The sequence below is a fragment of the Mandrillus leucophaeus genome, unplaced genomic scaffold, assembly GCF_000951045.1.
Source record: "Mandrillus leucophaeus isolate KB7577 unplaced genomic scaffold, Mleu.le_1.0 Scaffold889, whole genome shotgun sequence".
NCBI classification, from domain to species: domain Eukaryota; kingdom Metazoa; phylum Chordata; class Mammalia; order Primates; family Cercopithecidae; genus Mandrillus; species Mandrillus leucophaeus.
This window is the reverse complement of record NW_012109685.1, coordinates 547,178-559,127: the sequence shown is the minus strand read 5'-3', so window position 1 is coordinate 559,127 and position 11,950 is coordinate 547,178. Positions and strand designations below refer to the sequence as shown.

At 36.1% G+C, this 11,950-nt stretch overlaps 1 protein-coding gene across 4 annotated transcripts in view; it reads left to right on the top strand.

Annotated features, from left to right (window-relative positions):
- The window catches only part of FAM135A (family with sequence similarity 135, member A), a 124,204-nt gene that overhangs the window by 15,789 nt on the left and 96,465 nt on the right, over positions 1 to 11,950 (top strand). For 3 of the 4 annotated variants that reach the window (XM_011969390.1, XM_011969388.1, XM_011969387.1), the window contains exons 2-4: positions 6,499 to 6,638; positions 6,752 to 6,822; positions 8,274 to 8,447. In XM_011969390.1, the coding sequence (XP_011824780.1) occupies positions 6,499 to 6,638; positions 6,752 to 6,822; positions 8,274 to 8,447 (385 nt within the window). The remainder of the gene's footprint in view (positions 1 to 6,498; positions 6,639 to 6,751; positions 6,823 to 8,273; positions 8,448 to 11,950) is intronic. The other variant, XM_011969389.1, reaches the window with a different exon arrangement.

Genomic DNA, 11,950 nt, shown 5'->3' with positions numbered 1-11,950 from the left:
GACCTAGAGGCATGTAGTAGGGGAAAGAACACAGGAGTCAGTTTTGTTCTGTGCTGATAGGTTCCCTTCTCAAGAAAGCATTGCTTGGCTTTTCTGTTTAAAATTGCTATCTTTTTCATCCCTCTTTCCTTTCTTTATTTTTCTCCGTAGCACTTACTACTTATAACTTTCAAATGTATTATATCATTTACTTACTATATTTATTCTCTATCACACCACTTTGTTAGGATATAAGCTCTATGAGGTCGGAGATTTTTATCTCTTTCATTTTACTGTGTATCCTGAACACCTAGAGAATACCTGATACATAATAAGTATTCACTAAATATTTGTTGATTGGATGAGTGAATGAATTACTAGGAAGTTGCACATCTGTTGCCTGTTGCTTCTGGCTTGAGAATAAAATTAAGATGAAGTTTATTATCGGTAAGTCACTGGTATTTCTTTTTTAAAGCTTAAAATATTGATGTCAGTTGAGGATATAGGCAACTTTCACTGAAGTCATTCCACAGCACTTTAGAATTACTGATTTTGTATACAACTTCTTATCTGGCATGAGAATTCCTTTAGAGCATTCCTAAAGGCAGCCTTCTTTTTTCCGTCTGATCATTTTTAGTATTGTTGGTAGAACCGATGGGTTTGCTGAAGAATTGGTTGTGAGGCATGGAAAAGAAGAATGAATAAAGATCACAGATCTAGTAAGTGGCAGAATCAAGACTAAAACCTAGCCAGTCTGGCTCAAAATCTATGTTCCTAACCACTGCACTGGGCTGTTTCTTGATGAGAAAAAAACAGCACCTCCCCCCCCCCCGCAAAAAAAAAAGAGACAAAAAAGGGGTGGCCCATGAGGTAGGAGTAGAACTAGAAATGTGTGATGTCCAGAAAGGTACATTTAGGAAGTGTATCAAGAACGAGAGAATGGGCAATATAATGAGACCTCATCTCTACAAAAAATAAAAAATAAATTTAGCCTGGCTGAGGTGAGAGGATCGCTTGAGCCCTGGAGGTTGAGACTGCAATGAGCCAAGATAAGTGCCACTGCACTACAGCCTGGGCACAAAGTAAAACTCTGTCTCAAAAAAAAAAAAAAAAAGTAGAGAAAAAACAAAAGAACAAGAACGAGAGAATGCATAGTATAGGATGGATCATAGTATCTATGTTAGATACTGATTGTAAGTCAAGTAAGATGAGGTTTGAGAGTTGACCTTTGGATTTAGCAAAGCAGAAATCATTAGTGGTCTTGATAAGAACAGTTATATGGGCTAAAGTCTGATTGGAGTATGAATTAATTATTGCTGTGTAAAAATTTATCCCACAACTTAGTTTAAAACAACAAACATTATCTCACAGTTTCTGTGTGTCAGAAATTTAGCTGCATGCCTCTGACTCAGGATCTCTCATTAGGTTATAGTCAATTACTTCTGCTCTATTCACACAAATCCTACTATGCTTTTTTTTGGAGATGGAGTCTCACTCTGTTGCCCAAGCTGGAGTGCAGTGGCACAACCTCAACTCACTCTGCAACCTCTGCCTCCCAGGTTCAAGCAATTCTCCTGCCTCAGCCTCCCAAGTAGCTGGGATTACAGGTGGCTGCCACCACACCCAGCTAATTTTTGTATTTTTACTAGAGACAGGATTTCGCCATATTGGCCACGCTGGTCTCAAACTCCTGACCTCAAGTGATCTACCTGCCTCGGCCTCCCAAAGTGTTGGGATTACAGGCGTGAGCCACCGTGCCCAGCCCCTCCTATCACTTCTATCACATAGATCAACCCTGGTCCTTTGTAGGAGATTGTGCAATAGTGTGAATATCAGGAAGAGAATCGTTGGAGGCCATTTTAGAGGCTGGTTATCACACAATGAGCTGAAGAGAGAATGGGAGATGAATCAGACACACTAAATAGCAAAGGCTTTTGAGTTTTGCCAGAAAGGGGAGCAGAGAAATAGGGAGTTTGTCTAGGTGCATCTGCAGGTAGATCCAGTAGTAGAGCTTATAGAACTTCTGATTATTTTTATTTTCTCATGAAATAAGAACCAAATTTATCAGTGAGACTGAAGGCTAGGTTTGAGGAGAGAAAATAATTTATGAAATAGTCATCTAAGAATATGGGGATAAAATGGATTTGGAAAATACAGTGTGATTGCTAGGCAGCAGTAAAGACCCACTTGAAATTAATAGTCATAAATTTGAAGTATAGCCAGTCAAGATAGCTGTGTATTTTTCTCCAGGCACATTCAGTTTGTGGGTACAAGTATGGTTTGGGCAGAGAGCTGGAGTTGGGATTTATCCAGGTCAATATGACAAAGCAAGAGTAGCGTATATCCTTAATAGTTTATATGCAAGAGTATTATAATGATGGATCACAGGATTTAAGATGGGTAAGGAAAAAAGGAATTAAGAGAAATGAGATAATGAAATGGAGTATGGTTCATGGAATCTATCCTAAATGTAGTCAAAGGATTATTGAACTTGTGGTCTTAGAGGGTATGAACTAGAAAGACAGGTGGAAGTATGGGAGGAGAGGTTGATTGAAATACACGTTACAACAGACATTACACATGTTCTCTCTTATGAGTGGGAGCTAAATGATGAGAACATATGAATACATCCAGGGGAACAACACACACTGGGGCCTGTTGGAGGGTAGGGGGTGGGAGGAGGGAGAGGATCAGGAAGAATACCTAGCACATGCTGGGCCTGATACCTGGGGAATGGGATGATCTGTGCAGCAAACCACCATGCACACATTTACCAGTATAACAAACCTGCACATCCTGCACATGTACCCTGAACTTAAAAGTTGGAAATTTAAAAAAAGAAATTCGGATTACAGATGGATTGCAGTCATTAGTAATATAAAATTCTAGGGAATGATCACAGGAGTGAGGAGCTGAGAGGGTTAGAGGGCAAGAACACTTAAAAAGAGGAAAAAAGGAACCCAGGAGATCAAAAATTAGAAGGTTTACCTACATAGCTGTTGAGTTCACCAAGAGTTATGGGTAGACTAGTTTTTGAAAAAGTGACCTTAAATTAGGAAATAAAGCCTTTAACAAATGAAGGCTTCCCAGGGTTTATAGAGTACAAAAATGAGCAAGATAGTGAGTAGTACTGTACTGTCTGATCACAGGACATTCAAAGCCAGTGGTATAAGTGGTTTTAGGGAGGAGAGACAAAGAATGTCTGAAAGCATCAGTAAGCAACAAAGAAGCTCCAGACCCAGTGGTAGAAGTTTTATGGAAGTATTGAGAGAGAAGCAGCATCTTCAGGGAAGAGCAATAGAGAAAACTTTGTTTCTTTAGGCAGTGGATTCTCACCTCACATTACCTGGGTGCTTTAAACAAAATTTACTTTTATTGAGTAAAATTTCTTTCCCTTCTCAGCTCTTTAACATACTCAGAAGTTGAGTTTCTGGTGTAGTTGGTTTCCCTTTAAGTACATATTTCCTGAAACATCTCAAACTTAACAGAAAAGTTGCAAGTGCAGCATAAAGAATTTTTTTCCTGAACCATGTAAGAGTAATTTGTCAATATGATTGCTCCATCATCTGAAATATTTTAGTGCATCATTTTTTTCTAAAGAATATTCTTCTGCATAACCCCAGTATACCCATCAAAATCAAGAAATTAACAGACACATTACTGTCATCTTATCCTTAGCCCCATCCAAGTTTTGCTAGTTGTCCCAGTAAAGTCCTTTATAGCAAAATGATCCAGTTCCAAATCATATATTGTAATTAATTGTTATGTCTCTTTAGTCTCCTTCATCCTAGAACAATTCCTCAGTCTTTTCTTGACTTTCATGACCCTGACACTTTTGCGGAGACTACAAACCTACTATTTTTTAGAATGTTCTTCAATTTTCATGGGTTTACAATTTCATCATGATTAGATTCATTTTATGTGTTTTTGACAGGAATATCTCAGAAGTGATGCTTGTTCTTCTTGTTACATCCTGTTAGGTGATACATGGTTTCTATTTGTCCAATTCCTAATAATGTTAACTTGGATCACTTAATTAAAGTGCTCTCTTTCCAGCTTCTGCACTATGATGTTACTCTTTTTCACTTTGCAATTCATGTCTCTTGTTTCTTAAACTTCTGATTTTTTCGTTCGCTTATTTATTTCTATCAGTATGGACTTACGGATTTCTGTTTACTCAATGGATGTTAATCCATTACTGTCATAATTTATTTTGATGCTCACTTTGTCCCAGATATGGCCAGGGGCATTCTCTTTCAGCTAGCTTCTATGCCCTTTTGTTGTGTCCCCACATTCTCTAATCAGTTCCTTACTTTCTAGTATAAAAAGATGGTCCAGATTTGTCTGTGCCCCAGCTTTGGAACCAACCATTTCTGCAAAGCTGTGAATCGTTTTAGCGGAGAATAGTGCTAAAGACTAACATTTGTGGTTGTGCTACTCCCAGACCATTTGAGTGGACAAAGATAGTGAGTACATTGTATACACCTATACATTTACACATACATATGCAAATTTACATGGCTTTATATAAATATATGGTGAAAACCGTAAGTTCATATCAGTACTCTGTTTCAATCCAGTACCATGGGACTCATTCTATATTTGTATCTGCTTTCCATATGTGTACATCCTTTCCCTGATAGGTAAGAAAACTGGCTCCCCTTATCCTTTAATATATTTCCTTATTTGATCAGTCCCCTATATTTGCCAATCTCCTGTCACTGCTTCTTCTCCCACACAGATGGTCTCCTTGAACTCGTTGGGCTTCACCTTATGCAAGGTCACTCCCTTATGTGGACCCCCTCCTTACCCCACTTGATCTCAGTAAGGCCTTGTGCCAGGAACTCCTTTTCCTCACTTCACTTGGATTCCAGTAGTGTGTCAGGCTGCTACTTCTGCCTACTCCCTTCTTCACTCCCACCCCCATATGGAAGTCTTTTTATGCCTTTCGGGTTCCTACACACCCTGTACCAGTCTGCTCCTCTGTAAAGACACTCTCTCCATCTAACTTGGGTTCCAACTCCCCAGCCTGAGGTGCCTTCCCTTTTGGTTACCCTATTCATCCTGCTTGGGCTCCCAATGCCTCGCTGGAAGTCACCCCTGCACTTAGATTGCCTCCTCATCCTGCTCAGGTTCTGACAGTTTACTCTCGGCTGCCCTCCTCACTCCATACAGGCTCTGACATCAGGCCACCACCCCATGTGAATTTCATGTGGGCATTTGAACCCTGCGCTCCCTGGCCTGCAGAGGCTCCCTGCCTTTGACTGACATCCACCAGCTTATGTAGATATCCTCACTACTCCAGTTGGAGTCTTATATCCCATTTTAAGCTCCAAACCCACGTTGGTCTCTAGTTTCTTTTTCTTTCTTTTTTTTTTTTTCTTTTCTTTTTGGTCCCTAGTTTCAATTGTTATTTCTGCAACACAGGGTAATAAGATCATAACAGCAGGTAGGCTGTTGGAGTGAGATCAGTGACCCAGAGATAAAAACCAAACTTCAAATGGTAAGGACGGTAATCCTCCACAAGACTCCCCTCATGTCAGCCATGAGTTTAGTGGTCTGCAAGCTACCCACAGTTGTGAAGAGGTGGCTACAAATTTGAGGGTTCCCATTATTCCCTCATGTTTGATAATTCAGTAGAACAACTCACCAAACTCAGCATAGTGCTGTACTTATTATTACAGCTTTATTATGGCAAAAGGATTCAAATCAGAACCTGTATAGGGTTGATCTGAGAAGTTCCCAGATGTGAAGCTTCCGTTGTTTTCTCCCCGTTAAGCCAGCACGCATTAACTTCCCTCCTCTCGAACATCCAGTATGTGATGATATGCAGAGTATTGCCAACCAGAGAAGCTCACCCAAACTTCAATGTTCAGAATTTTTATTAATATTTCCTTGTGTAGGCATGACTGATTGAATCATTGCCCATGTCACTCAGTCTTTAACTCTTCTCCCCTCTCTGGATTTTGAGGTTACGTCACTAGGCTCAAAGCTCAACTCTCTAATCACATGACTGGTCTTAGTGATGTGGCCAGCCCCCATCCTGAGTCATCTCTTTAGCATAAACTAGGGGCCACCAAGGATTTAGAGGCTACTTCTCAGAAACTGGAGACAAAGGCCAGCCAAATTCTTCATTCCAAGTATTTAGAGCTGAACTCCTAGCAACCAGGACAAAGGCCAACCAAGTTCTTTACTATTCAGCTATGGAAAACTAAATTGCTTTCTTAAATGTGGTATACAGATCAGTTGTTAACCTCTAAAATTTCTACTTTGATATTTCCTCATTTACCTTTCAGATTAAGATGTCATGCAGTAATTTTACAATGGTTATAATGTACTTATTTATTTTCTAATCATAGAAATAAGTAAACTTTCAGAAATGTTCCAATACTGCAGTATAAATTGATAATGACACTGTAGTAATATAATCAAACATATAGTATTTTAAAGTACAAGTATTAATTTGCTTGTCTTATATTTTACTTTTTACCTGTCAATTACATATCTTATCTGTTTTAGGTATGACTTTAGCCTTTCCAGCCTCAGTTCATGATTCTCTAATTTGCAGTAAAACATTTCAAATTTTGTACAAAAATGAAGAGGTTGTTTTAAATGATGTTATGATCTTCAAAGTAAAAATGTTATTGGATGAAAGAAAGGTAAACATCTCTTCATATTAATTTATATAAATATTTTTTGTAATGCCTCAATGTGTTATTTCTAACTTTCTATAAAGATTCAAAAAATATCTCATAGTGTAATTTCTTTTCAGATTGAAGAAACCCTTGAGGAAATGAATTTTCTGTTATCCTTGGATCTACACTTCACAGATGGAGATTATTCGTAAGTAGCTAATCAAACAATTAAAAAACCTTTAGGCACTTATGACTGTTATTTGCTATTATTAGATTACCCATTTTCTTCTTAAAATTCATCCTATTGCTATCTTGTCTTGAACTGCATGTGTTTTCTGGGGAAACTTCATGAAAATGGTTAGGCCAGCTCTATTTTGCCCTTGCCAAATCCATGATCTCCAGATAACAAAACCAGACAAGTTAAAGAAATATGGAACAATTTTTCCTGGCTCCTAGAAATTGCACTGTTAATACCACTACCATGAGGCATTTAAATGTAATTGAACTCTTTTTCACTCTATCACTGGCTAATCTTTCCTGATGGCATCAGTTGTGCTTTCTTTAGGTAGGACTTTGTTGATATTCTGAGAGTTATCAAGACTGATGACACATACTTGACAGTTGTTGTAGTTCATTTCTAGAACCCTTGAGGAAGTTTTAGGATTGGCTACCTCCAACTTGCTCACACACCTGGACATGCAGTCGTATGTTTTAGGGACAAATTTTGCTTGTGTTCATTTAAAACAAGAATCAGAGGTTCACTTAACAATTTTATTTATGCAGGTTTTTTCCCCCATCTCAAATGTAGTTTTAGCAATAATTTTCAAAAATGATATATAAATTCAGACTCCATGTGGGATAAGTAACTAAAAAGTCACATTACTAAAAGGCCTACTTTAGATGTCCTCTTCACTATCATGAGAAAAAAGTTTTTTTATATGGTAGCTACTGTTCCTCTGTAATACTTGTTCATTACAAAGAATTTCATAAGGGTTTATTGGTTTTTTTTTTTTAACCAAGTCAGAATTCTTTAAGTGGAATAAGCTGAAATGAATTGGTAGTTCATTACCTATAGATAGTTACAATGTATGGATGGAATTTTTTTAAGTATAATTGGATGTCATTTTCATGGCATTGTTTCACATTTTTAGTATGTATAAATCTAATGACATACTAAATACCTACAGTAAGATATGTTTTACTTTTTAAAATAAGCAATAGCCTGTTTGTTTTTGAGCAGCACTTAATAAAATTTTGTAGAGTAAAAATAATTTGAAATATCTTTTGGGGTTTATGATAATAGCATGTGACCTATGTTGTACTGCAGTCTCGTAATAACAGTATTCTCTATGGGGTAAAATTTTCTTTAAGATGAGATTAACTCGTGAAGTATCAAAAAGGATTCATTTTATAGGGATATTGGTGAAAAAATAGTTCATATTATGGACTGATAGGAAACAATAGGTGGGATCTGATTATTTTCTCAATTGGTATGTTTCATACTGCTTTCTAATACAAATTTGATGCTTTAAAAATTACTTTAATTCAAAATTTTTAAAAAGTAATTAAGTAAATGGTTTTTATAGTTTCAACTACTCTATAATATATTGGCCTTTACTAAATATTTCATACTTACATGCTAATTGTTCCTTTTTACAGGGCAGATGATCTGAATGCCTTGCAACTAATAAGTAGCCGAACACTGAAGCTGCACTTTAGCCCCCATAGAGGCCTTCATCATCATGTTAATGTTATGTTTGATTATTTCCACCTTTCTGTTGTGTCTGTTACAGTTCATGCATCATTGGTTGCACTACACCAGCCACTAATAAGGTAAATTTGACTAATATTTTTGTATTAAGCCATTCTTACACTGTAGTAAAGAAATACCTGAGACTGAGCAATTTATAAAGAAAAGAGTTTAATTGGGTCATGGTTCTTCAGGCTATACAGGAAGAATGATGCTGGCATCTGCTTAACTTCTGGGGAGGCCTCAGGAAACTTACAATCATGGCAGAAATCAAAAGCGGAGCAGGCATCTCACATGGCTGGAGCAGGAGCACAAGAGTCAGGGGAGTTGCTACATGCTTTTAAATGACTAGATCTCATGAGAACTCACTCACTATCATGAGGACAGTACCAAGAGGAATGGTACTAAACCATTCATGAGAAATCTGTCCCCCTGGTCCAGTCCCCTCCCACCAGGCCCCATTACAACATTGAGGATTACAATTCAACATGAGAGCCTTCTTAATGTAGCGTTTTTTATTTTTATAGTGAAAACATGTAATTTCTAAAGATAACTGAAATAATAAGGACTTTAAAAATTATAATCAAATTCAAGAGTATGGGAACATTGGCTTGATAACTTTTTTATTACAGAAGTATGAAGCCATCTTTGTCAATCCCAAATAAATTAACAAAGAAAAAATACAATCTGGAAATAACCACACAACATTGTTTATTCTGTACCTATGTTTTGTGCAATGTTATACTATAATTACTCTGGAAAAGTATGTGAATTTTTTCTTATTTTTTCTTTGCCTCTTATCCAGACAGACTAATTTTATCTTCTTAACTGTACATTATACAGTAATTCTCGCTTTCCAAGTTATTAACCAATTTTACGAATTTTTACTCAGCCTTTTAAAACTATATCATGTACCATTAGTTCAAAGGTATATAATATCCTGTATCATAATAAATGCATTGAGATAATTATTTTTTTCTGTTCATTTCCATGGGTAGACAGATTTCTTTCGTTAATGTAAAAATACAATGCAAGGTCTTCAGTTTTTACATCATCCTTGTAGTATGGGCAGCAGATGGATGCTTCAAATCAGTAAATTATATGAAAGTCTCCAAATTTATTTGATTTCTAAACTGTCTGCAATTTCCAATGCACATCTGATTCTGACAACTGATATTAGGGAGGATGCTTAAGGGATATGATGGTAAGCTGATTTACCAGAAAACTAAGTAGATCATTTTGCAAAATTACCCTCAGAATTTCTGGAAGCCCAACACAATTTAACATATTGACCACAGGTAATAACCTCCTATGGCATATCTTTACATTGTTTTAAAAACTAATTGAAAGCTTCTTTCATTCTGTTGCTCTCTCATCTCTTACATGTAGATCACCTTGACCTAGTTCCTTTTAGAGCACCAGGCCAGGAAGACATATATTTCACCTGATGACTTGTTTTGCCTTCTTTATTCTATGGAAAGATCTATAACTGGTAGTTTTGCTGTCTTTTTCTTACTTCCTAGGCCTTTGAGAGGTTGTGCTAAGTTATTATAGCTTTTATAACCAGGAAGGTGTTTTTTATTACATACATAATTTTATTATAAGCTTAAAAATTTTTTGGAAGATTTTCTGAAATAGAAAATATGAATGAAATTTTTCTAACAAAGTATGTTTTTTTGAAATATAACTTTTAAGTAACATACAGTATTGCTTTTATATGATTAGGTGTTTGGTTTTTAATGCTAAATGTTTATCTGTTTATAAATATATTACTCTATTTTTCTAAATCTCTTCTTTTTGAAGTTTTAAGAAGAATCTCTAATTAAACTCTTTTAACTCTTTCTTTTTAAGACTTACCAAGATTATCTTCATAAAACTAGCTGTGTTTCTCTCCTGAAAAACGCGCAAACAATTCATAGGAGGTTAGCTTAGGTTATTAATGTTGCTTTTTAAGGCCCTAATTAAACAGAGTAGATATTCACATCACCATCATAGTGAGTTAAATATGTGCTGCTTCTTGCAATGCAGCAATTTTTGCCATAGACTAATAGGAGAAAGGGGCAGCTCATCTCCTAGAGACCATTTACTGGAAGAACAAATTTTTGGCTCAGAATCAGAAGCCAAGAGGATTAACTGTTGGCTCTGGTTAGTGACTAGAAAAGAAAACAATATGCCCGTAACAGCTGAGGTTGCTGTTCTTTACCTAGCTGCCATGGGCCCTTATATCTAACTCTCTCTTGCTGCCAGAACTTCGCTATAAAAGCAGCAGCATCTTTACCAGCCTTTCTGTACCTATGAATGAAAGGTCGGAAAAGGAAAGCAAGGAAAGGGGAAAGGGAAGCTTTTTGCTGGTGGTGTGCTGGTAAAGGGGTTGTATCTGAGGGTAACATTTCCTACTCTATATTCTTCAACAGGTTTTTCCTGAAGTTTTATTATTGGTGGGGTTTTTTTAATCCTCCAAAAATTGAAAATTTTTAAATTTATAACATCTTTTAAATTTTTATTTTTATTTAAAACAATTTTTATGGTCAACCCAATCTACAGACATTATATCAGTTACTTAAAGTAAGTGGCTTAGAATTTCTTTCTTTGCTTGGTTTTTATTTGAACTATTTCTTATATTTGAATTTTTTAAGTACAACTTTTATAACAGTTCTGAAAAACACGTTATAGCAAGTGGAATTTACCACTTATTTGAGACTCCCTTCTTTGCTGGGATATAGACATTTTACTTTTGCAAAGCAAATGGATTTTACAAACAAAACCTGCACTCTGCTTATGGCAACACTGTTTTTCTTTTATGTGTTTTCCCTTTTGCCAAACTGTCAAACAGTTCAAATGCTTTGTCCTACTTTATCTCAAATATAGTTGTGTGTGACTTTTCAACATTCTAACAGAAATATGCTTCTTCCTCTATGGAATATAAATGTTAATACTAACAGAAGTAATTCATATAATATGTGATTGATGGTGCCTTGAAGCTGGAGGCTGGAGGATTGCTTGAGACCAGGAGTTTGAGACCAGCCTGAGCAACGTAGCAAGACTTCACCTCTACAAAAAATAAAAATTAGCCAAGCATGGTGGCACATGATTGTAGTTCCAGCTGCTAGAGACTTGAATAATAAAAATTATTTTAATAGAGCTCATAGCCTTTTAGTAAAGAGAATAAAGGGAAAGAAACTTATTTTTGAGAAATAGAGTCATCAGGTAGATTTAGTAATTTTTGTGTTTCTACATTTACATGGGAGCTCTTTATTTCTGTAAATAGCATTCATATTTGATTAAGTGTTAACATTGTAAATTTGGTAACCAGTTCCGACTTTAGGATTTCCAAATTCAAGCTTGGCTTTCATTTGTTGTTTAGCCACTCTAGATCCCACCATGTTTTGTCTTTGATGTTCTTTTAGACTTCCAAAAGTCTAGTTATAGCAAGCAATGTCAAACATCTAGCCCTAGTTTTTTAATATTCATTTTGTTTTTTCATGATTATTCAAATTATTTTTTTACAATTACTTTAGGAATACTTTAGAACTCATAAACTTGCAAAACCCTTGCTCTTCTATTCCTATAAGATTTTCCTTTGTAA